The sequence below is a fragment of the Phocoena phocoena genome, chromosome 5, assembly GCF_963924675.1.
Source record: "Phocoena phocoena chromosome 5, mPhoPho1.1, whole genome shotgun sequence".
NCBI lineage: Eukaryota > Metazoa > Chordata > Mammalia > Artiodactyla > Phocoenidae > Phocoena > Phocoena phocoena.
Genome location: NC_089223.1, coordinates 6,062,673 through 6,084,531, shown reverse-complemented (window position 1 = coordinate 6,084,531; position 21,859 = coordinate 6,062,673). Strand labels below are relative to the sequence as shown.

Below are 21,859 nucleotides of genomic sequence, written 5' to 3'. Positions count from 1 at the left end.
TCATTGCCTGTGGTTCTGAGGTTATTAATGGTCAGCGTGTCCTTCTTTTCCTCCCTATAACACCTGGCTAAAATAAAGTGCCTCCACTGGTATTACATTGAATTGCTTATTTCATTTCAATGATGTACATTTTCCAAAAAACAGACATCTAAAACAAGTGACCTGTTTCAGGGAATGTAAATTATTTTCAGAATTTCAGAAATTGAAAAGGGATAAGAGGAAGGAGAAAATGCTGGGCTGGTGTGAAGCGATAGCGCGTAACCCTCGCAGGATCCCTAACAACACGCGGACCCCCGAGGGCTCAGAGGAATGGGCTGACGCCTCGCAAACCTCCACACTGGTGAGTGCAGCCGTGGTACCTCCAATGGCTTGTGTGAATGGATGCGGAGGGAATGGGGAGGGGGCCGGGGAGGGCTTCCTCAATAGTTCTCTGCTTTGCAATGTATTATATTGCTCATATAGACGTCGCTGAATCAACGGGTGGTAATAAAAACATCTTAATTTCATAGAATCTAGAGTTTAATTCAGGTTAACAATTTTTGTTTTTCTTTCTGTTTCTTTGGACATCGCCCGTCCATTATGTCAGGGACCTTACAGAGACATTTAAAGTTTATACCTTGCATTCTACACTTCGGTAATGGAATCACTGGAGGAAAACGAGTACTGTTATCCAAAAATAATGAAAAATCAGAATCCTACCTTCTGTATTTTCCTATATTGAATCCTTTTTAAAGGCATTTTTTAGAATATATAGGATTCAAAAAATTATAATTTTGATATAAAATCGTGAATTGCTAAAATGATTTGAAGACCAGATCAATAATATACTCTTTCTTGTTTTGTTTTCTGCGTTAAGTTTACACGTTCGGCTTTAGCTAGCTTTTATTTCCCAGTGATTAGGAAAAGAGAACTCATTAGCAAAAGGAGTTTTATAAGTTCTTTGTTAAGATGTTGGCTGCAACATACTTCATTTTGATTTAAGGAAGGAAAATTCCATTCAATCTCTAAGTTTTAAATTGACATGTTGTATTTTAATTGCTATTTTACCATTTTATAAGAACACGTACTTTCATTAGCCTGATTTATTTGTTGATGAGCATATAATTAAATATAAGCAAAGGTTTTAGGTTGATTTTTTTACTTTTGAGTTATTTGATAATTTCTATCATTTTACATAAAAACAATGGTCCTGAGCAAACATTATAGAGTGAATTTCAAGAGAAACCATGGAAAGGAATAGGCTTTCAATTGATAAAACATAGAAATGGGAATTCTGTTTAATTCCATCATCTTAGACCGTAGGGAGAGGGCTGAGGGTATGAAGAAAGTATGCAATGTGATTGGACAAAGTTCTAGGGAATAGATTCTTTGAAATTATTATCTGCAGTGTTTCATCTCAGTCATATGCTCTTTAGTAAATTACCGTTTTCAATAAAACTGCTTGGCATGAGTTAACACCATTTAAATCCACATGTTGCACAATATTTATACATAAAGCTGGATTTTGTAGGTACCATGCAATAACTAAAATTTTTTAAATAAAAATGTTACTTCTGTGATCTCATTAGAGTGGCTTTAGTGCTTAATTACTATTTCATAGAACCATAGATCAAAACCATTAAAAAAAATCTTGAGCCAACATTTGGCCTGACTTTCTCTTATAATTTTGGGTAACCTAATATTAGCTTCATTTTACAAATGTGTAGTGGCCCAGAGAAATTAAGTGACTTTCCCAGTGTCACTTAGCTAGTAAATGTCGCTTCTAGGATTACTAGAAGCCTGGCTTCTGAAGGTAAGGCATGCTGTATTAGGGCAATAGTCTTCAGTCACTGTAACCTAACCCCCAAATCTCAGAAAAATAAAATATTTCTTATGTCATAGCTCATGTGTCTAGGGCAGCTCTCCTTGGAGGTTCACTGTCAAAGGTTCACTGATTATTCAAAAACTCCATCCCTCTTTTTATGCTGCCTTCTTAAGTACATGGCCTCTTAGGTCACTGAGGAAAGGAAAAGGCTATGCTGTCCATTGTGCATGAGCTATTATGGAGCAACCTGAAGTGTGTAGACATCCTTCCATTTGCCACAACCTAGTCTCATAGCCCCATCTGAACTGCAAGGGAGGCCGGTGAATATCAGGAAGCCATGTGGGCAGGAAAAGCAGATAAGGACATCTCTGCCAAAGTCCACTCTTGGGGTCGCCAAACATTCATGTCACGTTTCCACTCTTTCATTAAGAAGGGCTATTATTTTCCAAGAGAGATAAGTAAACATTCTTTCAGTCACTGGATTCAGTTCAAATTCATGGTCTCTGGTTATTCATTGTCCTCATCTAATGATGATGATGGTCAATCACCTATAAATAAACGATTTATATTTTGCAACCAGCTCCCAACATACATATATACCCAATATGAAGGAGAGGAGTAGGAAAAGGGAAACCACAATAAACACTCACATTTGGAAAGAGAAAGAACTAAACGTACATGGAAGTCAGTGGTGTATTCCTGCTGGACAGACATTGTCAAGTCTCCCTGACCTCTAGGTCAGGGAGGATCCTTGAATTGGCTTTGACCCTGCTCCCTGGGAGATCTCCCTTGTCCCTGCTTTCCTCTAGCCTCTGGATACGCCCTCTGGGAAGTTCTTCCTTTTCTGTTATTCTCCTTATCCACATTCAAAGTGCCTAATGAAACGTGTATAGCCTTAAAATATTTTATTTCCCTGTTTGGGGAAAATTATGGAACCAAGAGTTGTTTTAAGTCTTAGGAATTTCAAGGCTCATACTGCTGGAATCACGGTATTTCAGTACGACGATCCTCGGCAATCTGCTAGGGCTCTGATCTCTTCGCTTTCCGGTAGTCCATGTGCCTAGCAGAGTTCTCTCTTGGTTGCCCTTGATTTCCAGTTCTCCATGTCTCTATCTCAGCATGATCGTATCTTGAAGAACAGGCAGGAGGACCACACCCTTAACCTCTTTGTCCAGAGATGCTTTGTTCAACTGAGAGGGTCCACTCGGTGTCAGCTCTGAAAATCATATGAGCCTTGAGTCACTTTATTCAAATGAAACTTTTCATTGGACCTTTGTTACTCAACACTCACTTCAATGGCAGGTCTACCAGTTGGGGTTTAGAAGGAATCAGGCATTGGGTCCAACAAACCTTGAAACTTTCGGATTCTCTGTATTCCTGGTCAGATCTGCTTTCACACAAACCGCTTAGTTCCTGAGATGGTACTTAACATACATTATTAAGTTCTGTTTTTCAATCTGTTTTGAGTGTTGCCAGCCCAGCAGGCCCAGGGTCTGCCTCTTGAGTTAATTCAAATAGAGATTTTGCCAATAGTTTTGCCCAAACGTCATGCAGATAAATAGCTTTCTACCTTTGTAATCAGTTTCCTCCCTCCCCGTTGCTTAAACATTAAACAAATGCCACATATTTTAGACTTTTCTTATGGTAGCACAGACTTTGGCTAACTGATTTCTGTATTCGGGTAGTTATAAAAGTTGGGGTACAGTCAAGAAAACAGAAATAGGCAATTTTAACAATATACAATGTGAAAAATTATTTAATCTGCTATTGGAAGATTGAAAATGTCAGAAAGGTACACAAGTTTGGTAACTTCAAGAAGTAGCAACCACCCATACAGAGGAGTCACACAGGGAGGAGACTAGAGCTACTCAAACCTAAAAGGTTGACGGAGGGACCCCTCAGAACTGCACCCCAACTCTGAGGAGGGATGCGTCTCAGCTGATGAAGGAACGTTGGAGCTCAGAGGAAGGACCCTGAAGATCTAGGACCCAGACTCCTGAAGGGGATGCACTGCTCAATCCTTATATATTCAAGTGGGGGGAAGGGGCTGGTGCAGTAAAGGTAGTTCAGGGCGTGTGAAAAAAGCTTAGAAACTGGACCCACCTTCCACTGCCGACTTAAGTCTTGTGGGATAACGCTAACAGAAACAGAGTCCTCTCTCTCCTCTTGTCTAATGGTTTCTTTTAGCACTAGCGTTGGCAGAACCTGACCAAGAAGTAAATGTCAAAGGAGACATCTGGTTTGAAGGCTCCCAGCTCCAGCATCTCGGTGTAGAATACAGGAGAACGGATTTAGGGCTGAGTGATATTAGCTTAGTAATCAGTATGGAAAATTAAGAAGAGAAGCTTTAACGAACTCTCAGAAATTTCATAGGCTTAACATAATAAAGGTTGGTTTTCACTCATGGCTCAGTCTGATACAGGACATTTGGTCCTCAGACAGTGAATGCAGAGATATCTGCTCCTCCCATCTCCCAGGGCTGCTGTCTTAAACACAGGCCTCCTGGTATTGAGTTTATCAGTTAAGGGGTGGAGTATGAATTGACTATGTAGATATCCGTTTAGGTTTGGAAGTACTAAGCATCACTACCCTGATGCCGTTGGCTGGAACCAATGACACATCCCAGTGTATCTGTCAGAATGATGGGAAATAAGGGCTTCCTATATGACCAGAATAGGGAAATTGAGAGCATTTGACCAGCCTCTACCACAATGCGTTCATTCTTTGAGTGGTAGCAGTTTTGTCCTGCCTTTCCATTTTATAGCCCCAGGATTTAACTGTTACTCTCTGCTGTCACCCGGAGCATTTGAGGCTTTTCTGTACAAATCGTACCCCAACTAAAGATGATGGGGTGGGGGGGAGAAAAAGGAGGATGAGGAAGATACGGATGATGGTTGTTTGCCAGGAGCGTTTCTAAGCACTTCACACACATTCCCGTTTGTAATGCTACAAGGATCCGATGAGGTGGGCATGATCATTATCCCTATGTTGTGGATAAAGAAACTGAGCTACAGAGAAATGTAAAACCTGCTGAAAGCGGCTTGGGTAACGACTGGTGAAGCTGAGATTCCAACAGTCCAAGCAGTCTAAAACCAGAGGGCTGCTCTCCTATCTTTCAGGTTGGGGGAAAAAGTCATTATTTGAGTTGACACATTTGGTTAAACAGAAAGATTGTAAAGGAGATAATAATACATTACAGTGTGTGACATAAAAACAAATAGGGCCTTTTCTTTATAATCTCTTGATTACATGTGTCTGTTAGATTACTCTCTGCTCTGCATTGACTGACATATAAATATGGCCAGTATCACCATTGCATCCTCAATAACTGACCTAATTGAAAAACAATAGCACTTTTTTTTAATCTACAATGCAGTTCAAATTATCTGCTTTTTAAATTCAGAAAGTGCTTACTTAGCCTAAAATCCCTTGAGTAAGAACATTGAAGGGTTTGAGAGATACTTATTAAGCAACCATCTTCATAGTCTTAACCTATGGGGGGAGGGAGCCCTTTGTATGACAGGCAGGGAAGAAACCTTTGAAATTTATTGTAACACAAGTTTACATGTTAAGAACAAAACAAAATATACCTTACACTGACTATACCCTTAAGCAATTGCTTGAATCAAATCAGAGTTCAACGTTAAATTCAAAATGAGAGCAAAAGATTTCATAAGAAATAGAAATAAGAAGGTGAAAGATTTTATGAGGAATGGAGTTTAAAAAAAATCTATGGAAGTCAAAATAGGGAGATCGAAAAATACCATTTTAGGTAATCATCAATGACTCCAGAAAAAATTACTTTCCTCTAATCAGTGATGATTCTTTAAGGCTATAAATAGACTATGGTTAGGTAGAAAAGAAGAACAAAGTGTCACTCTATGTGTTAGATGAGGTGATTTGCCACTTTCAATCGTGTATGCATCAGCTCAGGGCACACTTTCCAGGCTTCTGTGTACATGGTCTGGGATGAGGTACTTGCTGCTCTAGAAAAGACTGAAGATACTAGATAAAGCTTTAAAGGAGAAGTATGTTTTATATATATATACACATATATGTACATAATTATTTGTAATAAGACATATATTTATAAAGCTTTATAATTTTCAAGCAGTCTTTATGTCCATTGTGTCATTATAGCTCACAACCATTCTGAAATGCAGGAGTCCCCAACCTCCGGGCCACAGACCAGCACCAGTCGATGGCCTGTTAGGAACCAGACCGCACAGCAGGAGGTGAGCGGAGGGCAAGCAAGCGAAGCTTCATCTGTATTTAGAGCCACTCCCCATCACTTGCATTACCGCTTGAGCTCTGCCACCTGTCAGATCAGCAGCTGCATTAGATTCTCATAGGAGCGTGAACCCTGCTGTGAAGTGTGCATGAGAGGGATCGAGGTTGCGCCCTCCTTATGAGAATCTTATGCCTGATGATCTGAGATGGAGCTGAGGCGGCGATGCTAGCGCTGGGGAGCGACTGCAGACACAGATTATGATTAGCAGAGAGGTTTGACTGCGCAGAGACCATAATCAATCAATGCCCTTGAATCATCCCAAAACCATCCCACCGCCTGGTCTGTGGAAAAATTGCCTTCCATGGAACCGGTCCCAGGTGCCAAAAAGGTTGGGGAACATTGCTGAAATGTACACAATACAATTTAATTATTCAAATACATAGTGAAACGGAGATGCTGTTAAGAGTTTAAGTAATTCACTCCAAATCATAAGGACTCAGAACTTCTAATTTCCAGGTTATTTATATACCACACCCATTATGAGAAGCTGATAGTGTTTTGGGCGTAATATAAGTGAAAATAGTGTATCTCAAAAAGGTGAAGGAATTCACCCCGGTGGCAAATCAGAATTTGTGATTTCTGTCTAATTTTAAATCCCAAGATTTTTCCAACTTGCTATAAACTCTTTCTAGGAATAATATAACTTAATAATACACACTTTAGAGATCAAATTTTCAGCTACTGGACGACTAAGTACCTCCTTACATAGCCTGATAAGTCTTTATTAATGAAACAGGCAGCTAAAAAGATTCATGTTTAATTACGTCATAACCTTATTTTCAAAATAGAACAGTTGTGTTGAAGGTTAAAGTTCCATAGTTATTGAGCTTATGAAAAATCAGAAGTTAAAATGACGCACTTTTATTTTTACTTCTTTTTGTATGTTTTAATTGAAAAGCCATACACCATCATCAGCTTTTTTGTTGTTCTTGTTGCTCATGGACTTTACTAGTATTTTCTTTGGTTTATATTAAACCAGCCCACTTGGACATTTGCGTAATATAGATGAAATCAGCCCCTGAACTTGAGACTTCTTCATCTGGGATCCCATTCTTTATGATTTAGTGAACAATGACTGGATATCAAACAGAAAATGAATGCATGCCTAGAATTTATATAACTTTAATTAATTACGAGTGATCCTACCATTTCAAAGATAACATCACAAAAGAGCAAAATTAGATGAAAACATAAAAGAAAGTCAGGTAGAGCTTTTGCTATAGACAGATGGATATAACATCTTTTTCCTTAGTCTATGCCAAAATTTGTAATGTTGATATCATTTGCTACTGGAAATAGCCATATTATCCAAGTCTAGTAGGTTGAAGTATTTTGTATTCAAAATTAACAAAATGGGGCTTCCCTGGTGGCGCAGTGGTTGAGAGTCCGCCTGCCGATGCAGGGGACGCAGGTTCGTGCCCCGGTCTGGGAAGATCCCACATGCCGCAGAACGGCTGGGCCCGTGAGCCATGGCCGCTGAGCCTGCGCATCCGGAGCCTGTGCCCCGCAACGGGAGAGGCCACGACTGAGAGGCCCGCGTACCGCAAAAAAAAAAAAAAAAAAAATTAACAAAATGTTTTAAATTATTTGCCTTCTATGAGTAACTTTCAGCAATGGTGTTGTTTGAATTGATTAGAGTATGGTGTATTGAATGTAATATATAATATTTAATCATTAAATTGGAGTGAAGAAATACATCCTTTTGATCAATGACCATAATATTTGATCCAAATCAACTATCTTTATGCAAGAATGGTAACAAATAAAACTGAGGGAAAAAGGAATCTGCTTCATAAATTAGTAATATGGAGATGATGTTTATTATGCAAATGAAGGAGATAGGAACAGGGAGTATATGTGTATTCCTAATAGATCTAGATTATATGCCGAAAAGCTTCTTTTCCTAGATCCTTGCATGGCTAGCTTCTTCCTTCAAGACTTGGCACATCTACCATAGCAACTTTGACTGGAGCTACTCCTGATTTTCGTCCAACTGTGCCTCACCCATTCCCTCTCTACACCAATTCTGATTTTCTTTTTTCTTTTTAATAGGTTCATCCTAATCTGAAAATAGTTACATAAATATGAATGCATGTTGGTTTATTTTCTGTTTTCTACACTAGGATATAAGACGAAAAGGGAAGATCTGTCCTGTTTACCTCTATATCCCTGGTGTTTTGAACAGAATAGGAACGGAATAAAATTTGTAGAATGGATAAACAGCTTGAGCAGACAGCACGAACTGAGAGAAAGCAAAATTATTTTTTGTTTATAAAATTCTATTCAGTACGATATCTCATATTAAATCCCTCTTACTAGAAATGCCTATGCCTTAAAATATGGAAGAACTAGTCTGAAAGATCAAACAATTCTGAGATGGTTTCTACGACAAAAATACATAAAGTTTTGGAAACTGAAATCGTGATTATAAAAGCTACATTCCGTTGGAATAAGGCTCCCCTTTGGTAAGAATTTAAAATATTGCAGAGAGCTTCCCCAGTGCGTGAGACAATGAAATGTAAATGCGTCCTTATTAAGAAAACACATTTACCGATTACGGTTTACCAGAGTCATCTTCCTTACTCTCTTGCTTTCCAATTATCCCCTTAGTCGATTTTTAGTCTTAGCAGGCTGAAGGAAATCATGTATCTGCCTACAGCAAATGGACTGGTATTGCCCTACAAACATAATCTCTCTTAGGAACCAAATAAATGGTAAATAAAAAGAGGAGTTTGAGTATATTAAATTTCTCATTAAACATATTGACTTATTTTCAATAGGTTCACCCTTATTTCTTTCAGTCTCTGAGCAAGTGGGCCAGCTTCTCATTGTGTGATGGCCTTTATACATTCTGAAAATAAATAAGTCAGGGCAGATAGAGTTTGCAAGATTTTTTTAACCTCATTTTCTTCCTCCCTTGGATTCTTATTTGATCGTTTATCAGTTATTACGTTTAATTGCTATTACAAAGCCTTTACTAAGTACTGCCAAAGGCAATAGTGAATGAAATCTAAATTTTTATTAGAATAACTATAAAAAAACGAAGGAGGGAAATGGCATAAAAGACCTTGTGCCTTTCAAGAGCTTTGATTTTTGTAAGGAAGTAAATCATTAAAAATATACGCCAATGGTTTTTATGGAAACAGATTGAACTGAAGAATGCAAAGGGGCGGAGACTGGTGCCTCAAACATCACATCACAAAGAAAGGTTACATTCGCCATGCAGCATAAAGTAATGCCTTAACCTTAATTGTATAGCTACTGAACAATGTCAAAGCGTGATTATTCACAATAGTAATGATTGATCTAAAAATGCTCCTCAGAGGAAGAGATCTTTTCCTCTCCAGAGCAAGTCACCAGATCATATTCAGAGCTGTTCTTTTTCAAAATGTGTCATGTCTTTCTGTTTCATTTAGATATAAATTAAATTATGAGCTCCTCAAAAAAATGTTTAATTCTCAATAGTTGTTTAATTCTACTGTCTGTGTAGTATTTAGAACGTACTGATTTTCCAATACACTGATTTAATTTTCTGAGACCCAATGGTCATTGTTGTGTGTACCCAGATAGACAAGTGTGGAGTTGAGCTGCCTGCTTTCTCTCCACTCTTAGCAGGCTGAAGTGATACAGACAGCAAAGTCGTCTTCCTTGTGTTGGTTTTTGTGGGAGTGTCGTCATGTTTTATAGCAAGGGACCAGGCAGGACACATTGACGTGATATTTGTCAAGTCAGCTTGTTTGGGCCTCAGAATAAAAAAATGTACCTGGAAATAAGTGGAACATGTCAGAGTGGTCCTGAAGAATCCAAGCTATTTCTGTGCAACAATCTTCTCACTCCGTCTTCTTACTCAAATAGGATAGAGTTCATTTATAGCTCAGATACATTTATATCTCAAACCACCATTACCAATAACATAATAAGAGTATTTTTAATGCCTGTTCTATGCTGACGAGTTTAGATGTGTATCTCAAAATGTCCTGGTAACCCTGAAAGCAAGTACTGCTGTGCTAATGACACCTGCGGAGAAATGAAGATGCAGGAAGACTAGAAAAGTGGCAGAACAGGAATCCAGAGTTCTGTGCTACTTCATAGAGTGTATTTTGTTCATTGAAATATTTGATAGTCACATCATTTAATATGATGTTGCTTAACCTAGAGTAGCTACCCTACTAATTCATCACTGTGGTCGTTGAAAGGCCTGAGGGATGAATTGTTTGACATCCAGGGCTGTCCATTGCTGAGTTTCAGTTTGGGACTCCAGAGCTGTCTGTTGTCATGGAAGAAAATAGGGGTAAGGCTCAGGGGAAATGGAGTGATTCAGAGCTATCGGAGTCACACTTGTCACCCAGCTTACAATGTGTCTTCATTTATTCATTTAACTACCCTGTATTGATAGTTGGCTTTGTGTGAAGCCCTGCACTATGCAATAAATGTACAGGACTGAAAAAAAGACAGTCCCTATCCTCAAGAATCTAGGGAAGAAAACAAATAAATGAGTAAGTCAAAGGTAGGATAGTAGAGGGAGTAAAGACAGGGTGTTAGAAGACCCCTTAGGTGACGCTGGTCCAGCTGTGGGAGTTCAAGTTCCCTGTAGACACCGAGAGTTGGAGATATGAAGAGGATGGTGGTAAGGAGGGACGAGAAGGGGCATTCCATGACCCTGTGTAAACCATTTATCAAGTGAAAATTAAAGTGCTGAATTTCGTTTACTTTTTTTTTTTTTTTTTTTTTTGTGGTACGCGGGCCTCTCACTGTTGTGGCCTCTTCCGTTGTGGAGCACAGGCTCCGGACGCGCAGGCTCAGCGGCCATGGCTCATGGGGCCCAGCCGCTCCGCGGCATGTGGGATCTTCCCGGACCGGGGCACGAACCCTTGTCCCTTGCATCGGCAGGCGGACTCTCAACCACTGCGCCACCAGGGAAGCCCTGGGGTATGTCTTTTAAGAAGCCCTAAGTGCAGGGTTAAGAATCAGTGTGCATCAGAAGATAAATTACAACTCTTAGGTAGGTATGGATCTGAAGATGGGTCCCTACAAAGCCAGCTCCTTCCTGTTACATGGAAGGAAACTCTTCCTGCTGCAAACAGTCTAGTTAGCTTCATGCTAATTCCTGACACTAGAAAAAGAAGTAAACATTTCATTCATTCTGGCCTAAGACCACCATATGTTTTTCATCACCAGCCTATCCAAGGGAACTGTGCCATAGGTGTTATTGTTTCTAATACGTTTTGAACTTTGCTTGAAAGTTGTCTTTCCAAAACAATAAATAGACCCCAGTGCTCTGAAACCATCAATGCTCAGCTTTGCCTGTAACACAAACTCAGAGCTCGTTACTGTGGTGTGTGAATGAGGCTCTTCAAATTCGAGCTCTGTATTTACTACCACACATTCCTTTAGTGGCCCAAGCTCTGCCACACCGAAGTGTTGTCACATACCCTGCAAAAAGGACCACAGAAATGCTGGCTGGAGGAAACTCTGTACCTGAAAAAAGTAAGTACAGAAGGGAGAGAGATGAATCTGGGGGCTGAAAAATTCCTTTGGACCATTGCCTGTTATGTTTCTGCATGAATTAGCTTTCCTGCTTCCCTTTTCCCTGAAACCTCTGTTTTGGCCATTGGCTTTCTTTTTTCCTTTAATTCTGTTTTGATTTGGATTTAGTACATAGACTGACTTTGGACCATAGATGTGGTTCTAACCTGGCATCACAACACTCTGGGTGTTGGGCCAGGAAGAGTTCCTTGGTTCTAAGAACAGAAGATTCCGTTGAGAGCATCTGGCCCTCACTCCCTTTATCAGTCAGGATTCAGTACCAGAAACAGAAACGACGTGAGGAAGATGGTTAAGATGGGATTTAAGTTGTTGGAAGGGCTGAAAACTATTTGGGCTGAGCTTCTTGGACATAATCCCACGATGACACTCTTGTCCCCATAAGGGAGAGGTCACTGTTTGTCCGGAACCAGGCTGGAGCCAGAGCCCCATCTGTACTATCACAGCTGCCTCGCAGCATCTCCAAAACCCATAACAGGTACTTCACTGCTGCTGTTGGGACACCTGAACATTTTCACACTCAGGACTGAAAACAGCCACTGCCACACAAGCAACAGAAAGGAGACTTCGTTTCCACTTTTCCAGATCTCAGGACGGCGTGTAATTGATGGGCCTAATTTACATTGAGAACCCTAGCTGCAAGGAAATCTGGGAAAAGCAGTTTGGGGCTTTTCCAGATGTGGAAGGAGGGAGGACTGCAGGTTGAATGAATCAGTCCAGGGTCCTCAGCAACCTTCCAGCTCCATCTCCCACGCAGCTACTCTCTCGGCCTGACGTTCGTTTCCTCTCCCTGCTGTACTTTCTTTTTTCAGGTATAGGGTTTCCTCCTTTAGTCCAACTTGACCCAACAATATGGTATGATGGTACTGACAAAATACGTGGATTTAAAAACAAGCAGGAAAAAAAAAAAAGAAGAAGAAAAAGAAACATTCCTAGGTAATATGTGAAAACTTGGGAGTTTATCAGGCATTGTTAGATCTAGTTTGTAATTATCTTCCAAACCGGTAAAGCAGATACGAGACTGAACTTAACCATAAAATGAATACAACTCCCAGAAAGCGCACACGTTTTGAATTAAACTTTTGGAGGTTTTAATTCAATTGTTTACCATTCGACCTTACTCACAAAATCCTGACATTTCAGCATTGCTCCAGGCTATACACAATATGTTTTAGAAACTAAGCCCAAAACTGGATTGGCTAGATACAATCTATCTGCTATTTAAAAAATGAGTCTCAGAAAATTAGGAAGTCAGGCAAGGCCAAGTTATTAACCTGTCTGCTGGAATAGGTGAGAGGGTTATCTCCTGTGCAGCCTGGCCTTCAGTTCAATTGTTTGTCTGATTAATTTTCACGCGAACATAGATGCTTACATTCCCCTCAGTACAGATCTGTAGGGAAAACCTTAAATTCATGAAGTAGCTCTGCACTTATAAAAGTAATGCTGGCAGAAACAGCATTTACAAATGGAAGTGTGGGTTTTTAATGCTGGTGTGTACGTGGTCACCATCCTGTCCAGGAGAAGAGCTGCCTCCCTTCCTTCTGTGCTTTCCTTTGGGCCTTTGTGCACTTCGTAGAGATCCAGGGAAGGGGGCCCTGGGAAGCATGGCAAGAGCTGTATGGAGATTTGGTAATTTCTGAATATTTAAGTGGGTGACTTGAACTGCCACATATGAAAATGTGTAAGTCATAAGAGAGAGTCACAAATATGCTAGTGACACATGGTGTCTAGTGTAGGTTCTAGGAGATGCGATTCAAGCAACTTGAATTTTGGTTTTATGTTAACTGATGCAGGTCTTCTAGTCTTTCTCTGCCTCTTTATTGCAGAGTAAATATGACAAAATTCTTATCATCTAACTTGTTACTGTATGATGGTGTTTCACAAACTGTTTTGGGTTTCTCTTAGTAAAAGGAGTTCTTCGGCGCTGAGTGAGAAAGTATGCATCTGACGGTCAGAAATCACGCTGATAAAAATGGATCTTTCTTTGGAGGGCCCTTTCCTCTTGCACTTTTGGGTGTGAAGGAGTTCTGACGGTGGTCTGCAGCACCCCTAGACTCGAGCGTTGATTCAGCTACTCAGCTTGACTGCCTGGGGGTCCCTGCCCCATCTGTGTGCTCCTTGTGTGTCCTTCCTGGGCCTGTATGTTCGTTCCTCTGTAGAGAATTACGTTACCAGGATAAGACGTGCTTCTGTTCTTCAGTCAGATATAAAAGTAGCTCTGTACTCCCTGCCTGGAATCCCCAGACTGTCTTCTGCTTTTGTTTCACAGGAGACTCACAGTGTGAAGTTATAAATGTTTCTGATGAATTTGTCTCCAAAACAAACCTAGAACCCAAGCACTTATTTTTTGACCCCTTTTCTCCTAATGTATAACACAGATGCACTGCCAGGGTTCAGGGCTGAGGGAGAAATTAAAATGCTGTTTTATTGGCCATAGTGAGTTGCTTTACCAACCAGTTTTTTTCCTTGTAAGTTGTTTTTGAGGCTTTGTGTGTATGTGCATATAAAACTGAATACATATTTTTTTCTATTTTTAACGTAAATGCCCCTTTATTTCTCCCTCTCTTGACTTCAGCTTTTCTTGCCTTACAAAAAGAACTCCAGACATCAATGAATACATTTTTACCAAAGTTTCTTTAAAAATGTTTATTTAAATACCTTGAAATGTGCCTCCATTCAGCTGCCTCATGTAGAAGTCACATTTATATAAGAAAAATCACCACAGAACAAAATTCCATAATGTCTGAGGCGTTAGGTCTTGTTGTAAAATGAGGAAAAGAAGAATAATATAAAAGGTAAAACCAGAGGAATATCAGGACTCAGTTATTTCTTATGTTTCCTTTGACGCTCTCAACGTGCTTCTATAAAGTTAAGAGCAAGCATGAAAGAAAGAAAGAACATTTTCAAAGTAAACCAAAGGCAAAAGTTTTTGGTCAGGACGGCCATAGGATCACATGAGGAATCTTTGTGTGTGTGTGTGTGTGTGTGTGAGTGTGTGTTTGCTGATTGCACAGTACCCAGAGTTGTGCCTCTCTCAGATCCACTGAATCGACACCCATGGTGTGCATTCTATAGACTCACTTACACAAGACACTGATTTCAGTTCACGTTTGTGTTTGTTTAGCTGTATTGATTTAAAAGTCTCCAAGAAAAAGAAAGGTCTTGTTTTCATTGGCTGTATGTCTCATTGTATGGTCCATTTCAATATTGCAAAATTGCAAAATAAAGTTCAATTAATAGTGTACAAAGAATTAACAATATTATCTGTAACTTAGAAAACATCCTTGGAGTACACCCAGGATTAACTAGTGCAAAAGGGTTTTTCTGTTCAGCCATGTCTTACTGAATACTCACCACGTGGCAGGTGTGGGCTAACCTGAGGGCCTTGCCTTGCTTTCATGAAGCGAAGGAACTTAGGCCTTAAATGAACTTATAGTCTAAAAGGAAACATTTAACTCAATGTCAGAAGTAATTCACTAATCAGTGTTTTAACCAATCGATGTATTCAACACATTTATAAATCATGTCAATGAAAGTAGAAACATAATCTCAGCTTTTTCAAAGGCATTATTTGACATAAGTTCTTATTTTTATAATGGAATTAATTAGAATAATCTCCTCCAGCAGTGTCAGGTGTTGTAATCTTCAGCTAGTTTTTGATGCCTTTAATGTCGAGGTCCCTGTCCCTGACTCTCGCAATTCAATGGGGAAAAAGTCAATATGTTGGTCAGAAATCTGATTTTTGAAAGTTCCCTAAAGCATCAACATGCTTAGAAGAGGTTTGTATGTAAACAGTTCTATACCACTACATATCTTATTTCTAACCTAAGATAAAAGGAGACATGCATTCCTATCTGCCTCTCAAAGCTGCCATAAGAATGAGTATAATATGAATACTTCTAGTTTCCATTGGGAATGGCAGCAAAAAAAAATGTTTTTATTAATGATTCTCTTTTTCATTCTAAAAAATGAAAATATTCATATCTTCTGTATGCAAAGGGAACATAAATGTATATAACCTTAGACTGTAGAAAATATTCTGTAGTCATTAATTCTGCAGAGAAAAGTGTGAGGAAACCATAAACTTTACCTAATTTTTCTTTCTGGGAATTGTGGGAAATGCCTCAGTATTGTTATTTATAAGTTAGATTTGCTAATACTATTTTATTTCTCTGTTGTGCCTCCTTTGTTCCTCTGCTGGGAGCAACCCCATACACCTTCTGGCCACTCCCTGATTTACCCATGGAGATACAGAGCTAAGCATAAATACTGTTATCTTTTCAAAAAAATTATTTTATTGAAGGACAGTTCATTTACAATGTTGTGTTAATTTCTACTGTACAGCAAAGTGATTCAGTTATACATATATATGCATTCTTTTTCATATTCTTTTCATATGGTTCATCATAAGGTATTGAATACAGTTCCGTGTGCCATACAGTAGGACTTTGTTGTTTATCCATTCTCTATATAATAGTTTGCACCTGCTGACCCCAAACTCCCAATCTCTCCCTCCCCCATCTCCCTCCCCCTTGGCAACCACAAGTCTGTTTTCTATATCTGTGAGTCTGTTTCTGTTCAAAGATAAGTTCAATAAATATTGGATCTTCATGGCAGCCTTCTATCCTTTCCAAGTAGGGATGCCCTTGTAATTCTGGCAATACCTGTTGTTTGCTCATAGCGCTGACTATATTTTCTAATTATTTAATCAATATATTGTCTACATTTTGTATATTCCCCTGGAAACTCTGTGAAGCAGGGTGCATGTTGATTTTGCTAAATGTTGTACCTTAGTTCCTAATACAACACTTCTAGACTCTCAATGAATATTTATTAAATGAATAAATACCACTTGAATATTCTGTAGTTCAATGAAACCTATGTTTATGTACAACTTTAGGGTTGTGTGTATGAATTTGGGGAATCACTTTATCAAATATTTCAAAATTTTTCATCAAGAAGGATAGTGACAATGTAAAATCTTGAGTGAAATTTTTAGATAATAATAAATTGTGATTATTTTTCTTGTGTTGCCTTTTTCCTAAACCAAAGAGAGAAGAAATGACTTCTCTGATGCTTTTTGGTCACTAATAGCTTTCTAAGATATCTTAGAGCTGTTGGATATATAATGTGCAAGTAAATTGCCGAAGCCAGATTATAAATGGTACGACAAAAGTTGTTAAATACTAGATAATAATCTAAGTAAATTAAACTAGGTTAATTAACTAGAGAATAACACATTTTGTCAGTTATTTTTAACATCTCATAAAATCATACTGTTTTTCAACTAGTCCATTTTCATCATTTCATGTCTTTAAAAGTTTCATGACAAAACAAAGACCTTTCAGTGTTTGATGCTTAAGATTGGCTCAAAACCTACTGGTCCCTATTTTCACTCATTGATCACAAGTAGTTTTACTCATAGGCTGAATAACCATAGCCAATCCACTGCCACACTCTCCACAGGAAGTGTGTAGGAGAACATGTATCCTGTCTGGATAGCCAGACATAACTAGCTTTGATAAACCCGCATTCATCACAGGAAGAGCTGAAAGAGGAATTGGTAGGAGCTGATTCAAGTTATTATTTCACTGAAAATCTGAAATCAGTGAGTATACCTTAAGGGGAAAATGTTTTAGTGAAGAATAATTATTAAATAAATAATTTAAGTGATCAATTGTGTAAATAAATATGAAGTATTATGTTGGCATTTATACTTCATTCAAGATTTTAGAACTGAATAGTTTATAAGCTCAGAAAGGACAGATTGTGTTCAAAGATAATTCATTAATTTAGTGGCAAAATCCTGTATAAGTGAGAAGTATTGCAAAAAGAAATAATAAAGCACCTTCTTGAGTGGTAAAACCTCTAGGTTACATTAACAACTGCTCCCTATGACAAATGAAAGTCAACAAAATAAGGTTCAGTGCTGGTAAAAAGTGGAAAAGTGCCTCTGAGTATACAGATACTGAGAGCATAAAGCACCCAAAACACACGAGGTCAAAGGTTACTGTTTCTCATAAACGGTAGTTAGTCCTCCTTTATCTGTGGGGGAAACGTTCCAAGACCCCCAGTGGACCCCTGAAACCACAGATAGTACTGAACCCTCTATATACTGTTTTTTCCTATGCATACATACCTGTGATGAAGTTTAATTTATAAATGAGGTACAGTGAGAATATCTGAATTGCCAGCATCACTACTCTTGCGTTTTGGGGGCATTATAAAGTAAAACAGGAGTTACCTGAACACAGGAACTGCAGTACCGTGACAGTCAGCCCGATGAACAAGGTAGCTGCTAAGCGACTAATGGGCAGGACATGCTGGACAAAGGGCTGATTCCCGGCCCTGGAGGGACAGAGAAGGACAGTCAGATTTCATCACACTACTCAGACCGACATGCAATTTAAAACTAATGAATTGTTTCTTCCTGGAATTATCCCTTTAATAGTTTAGGTGGTTGTGGACTGAGGGTAACAGAAACCCCAGAAATCAAAACCACAGATAAGGGGGGACTGGTGTAACAAGTTTCAGACCCTCAACACCTAACAGGACAGGTGTTCATTGTGCCAATCATACAGCCTTTAGTACCTACCGTGAACATATTTAGAATTCAATACTGACTCTGTACAGTGATCAGATGGAACCAATGGAAAGGAAAAGTGTGAGATCAATAGCACAGAGAAGCTGGTGGTGGGAGTCCCAGAGCAGGAAAGCCAGGAGAGCAAAGAGAAACGCAGAAACAGCACAGCTCATGTAAGCGATCCCAGCACGGTTAAGGTAGGCTGGGCTAAGCTGTGATGTGCAGTAGGTTATGTGTAGTAAATGCATTTTCAACTTACAATATCTCCAATTTACAATGGGTTTATCAGGATGAACACACAGTAAGTCAAGAAGGATCTCTATATGACTTTAAAATAAATACATATAACACATATGTGTGTGTGTGTGTATATATATATATATATATATATATATGAACTTTGAGTGATGACATTAAATATTTATTGGAATGATCAAAAACTGATTCTGTGTACTAAGCCTTAATTGCTCATTTGTTAATGTGCTTTTTTTGTAATCCCATCCCCTCAAGTTATAGTTTGGTTTTATTTCTACTCTTCCAGAAATTGTGATGCGGGTACTTCTTCCTTTAGATAAAGACTGAGGTTAAGGGGATTTTATGATTTTTAAATTTTTATAAGAAGGGAATATATTATCCTCACTGGCTATAATTTCTTTTTCTCAATTTCTGTTGTTGAATCTCTAGCTTAATTTTCAATGTATTTTTGGCTCAAAGTACATTGATTGTGTTTTATTAAAGGTAGAAACTGAAATATAATTTTCCTGAAGGTTTGACATTATTTGATCACCTCATCATTGGGTTCCTACTGGTCACATTATCTCAGCAGGCTTTAATTACTTCTGACCATTCTGCTTTGTAAATGTTTATGCTCTAGCAGCGCTAATGCTGACATGCTTGAATCAGGGTAGAAAACTATCAACTCAGTTAATTATCTAAGACTAATTTAATGACCACTGGTGTGGTTTTCAAAACAACAGCAATGGTTTATATTTGATTAGGAATTTGGTTAGGACATTATTTTACTGTAAAATTCAGAAAAGTAATGGTTCTCTTAAATCTCTACTGTCCTGATGTATACCTTTTATCTTGCATTAGGTAAAATTCAAGTAGTGGACAGAACAAGATGTTTAGAATTGATTAGATTTGTGTGTAGATTCCAGTTCTGCCATTTATCAGCTGCTGGATCCAGGCCAACTTGTCTTCAACTCTCTGACACTCGGTCTCTTCATCTGTAACAGGAGGGTAATGATGCCTTTCTTGCTGGGTAGCTGTGAGTTAGTGAGATGGACAGAGCAGCTGGCAAAGCACTCAGCATTGTAATGGGTTTTTTGACACAAACTTGAGACATCAGAACACTTTGGAGGTCTGAGTGGACATGTGAAGGAAATTCTTTGTCCATTCCCTTAATCCTCTGACTTTTGAGGGTCTATAATTCTATCACTTTTGTAGGTGTTATGGGTACAGATGACATAAGACTAACGAACACATAGTGAGACTATTTGTGTTGGAAGCACAGTGGATTTAACAGCAGGTGAAGAAGACTGTAAGTAGTTACAGCCTTAGAGTCTACAGTCTTTAACAGGGCTTCTACACTCAGATCCATGAATGGAATTCAGGACACTACAAACCTCCTGAGGTTTTATGTAAAATTGTACGTGAAGAGTACTTTTCTGGAAAAAGGAGTCACAGATTTCATCCTATTCTCAATGACATCTATCACCTCCACACCTCAAATAACTGGCTTAAAATCTAGCACTTCTTTTTTTTGCCTTACCATTCAAATAATCGGCAAATAAATAGATGGCAATGATGCTTGTAATAATTACTTTTGTATTTTCCCAGTTGTGTATGCATGTTGCAGTGAGTAGAAATAGTTATAGATCAGGTGACTTTCAGAATGGAAGGTCAGCAAGAAGGAGTGAGCCTCCTTAGTGAAAAATAATCATGTGATGTGTGCGTAGAATAGATGTTCATGAAAAGGAATGCAAGCCTTTAATCTCTATAGTTACATATTCCTTTAGATTCCCTACTTAGAAATCAAACAACAAGTGATTTCTATCTAAGAGATTCAAAGTTGAGAACATGGCTGAAAAAAAAAACAGGTTAAATGAAAAGTAATTAAGTCTTTGCAAAGCATAAAAAGTCACGCAAAGTTATGCTTTTATTAATTTTATGTAATGACATTATCTCATAACTCTACCAGTTTCCTTGCGTGTCTGCTGCTGGTGGCTGTGTGAGGAGAAGAAGTTATAGAGGGAAGTTTGCTCTGTGCTTTCTTCTGCCAAAGGAGCTTCTGTTTTGTGACAACAGAGCCACAGACGATGCTTTCCTGAAGTGGGATTGCAACTGAGTAGTTTTTCCAGGGCCTTGACAATAAATGAGAGGTTCAGGAGTTGAAGCTGGAATTTTCTACTTTTGCAGTCTTTTATTCCACAAAGGACAGCTTTTCCTTGATTTGTGGAACTAGTCATTTCTCAATTGAATTAGGAAAGAGATGAAAATTAGGGAGAACCTAAAAACTAATTAAAGCAGTCGTTTTTTTTTAATCGTGATAAAATTTTCATGATTAATTTTCAGTTTACCTTCTTTGAACGTCTCAATTTTGGCCCATAATATTTTTGATTTACCTCTTAGTGTCAGTGATTTAATTTACCACAAATTTATCAACCTGGATAATTGAAATTATTTATATTTAATATTCTTCCCCAAATATTCATTGAATGCCTACTGTTGCCAACTCCTATACTAAGCATTGGCCATACATGGTTCTTGACCTCACGGTCTAGTTAGAGAAATAGCCATTAACTAAATTACCGAACACACACGAAATGTAAAATTGAAATTGTGATCAATACTAGAGAGGAGTGGTAATTGAGGTAAAAGTGTATATAATTAGAAAATGAGACTGTCTTGAAGAAGTGGCATGTGTTGAGAGCTGAGGATTAGAGCCCACTAAACAAAGAAGGGAGGGAGGTGTGCCCCAGAATAAGGAAACCGTGTGCAAGCACCCGTGGAAACAAAGAGTGTATCTGAAGACCAGGAGGCCCAGTGAGATTGTCAAGAGTGGTCCACGATGAAGGTGGAGAGGTGGGGGTGGGCCCAGGTTGGACAGTGCAGGCTGGGTCAATGAGCTTTCATTTTATACTAAGAACAACACGGAATTTTAAGCAGGTAAGTGGTGTGATTCCATTATATTTTCATTTTAAGCTCCTCCTGCAGCATAAAGAGTGAAGTGTCACAAGAGCAGAAATGGGTAGAATACTTAGGAGATTATTTCAATAACCCAGATGATGATAATGGACTAGAATTCATGGGAGGTGGGGTTTGTGGAAACTAGGAAGTGGATGTGAATGAAGCTTGTAAAGTCAACTTTACAGGATTGAGTGAGGGGTTGGATGTGGAAAGAAGGGAGAGAGATGCAAAACCACCCTCGATTTCCAGCCAGCATAATTTGGTGACTGGGTTACTGTTATTAGAAGTAAAGAACACTGGAACAGAGCAGGTTTGGTGGGCTGTGAGGAAGATAGTAAAATTCATGGTAGACATTATGAGTTGGCATGTTCAAAATGAGACGTCAGTAGACTTTGAGTGAATGATTTGCAGAGTAAAGAGTGGCCTGCAAAGTGTGGCCATGTAT

General features: G+C 38.8%; 1 protein-coding gene across 2 annotated transcripts in view; it reads left to right on the top strand.

Moving 5' to 3' along the window:
• The first annotated feature begins 229 nt into the window (after window positions 1-229).
• Window positions 230-21,859, top strand: part of MARCHF1 (membrane associated ring-CH-type finger 1) — a 321,593-nt gene continuing 299,963 nt past the window's right edge. For both annotated transcript variants that reach the window (XM_065877973.1, XM_065877972.1), the window contains exon 1: window positions 230-340. In XM_065877973.1, the coding sequence (XP_065734045.1) occupies window positions 230-340 (111 nt within the window). The remainder of the gene's footprint in view (window positions 341-21,859) is intronic.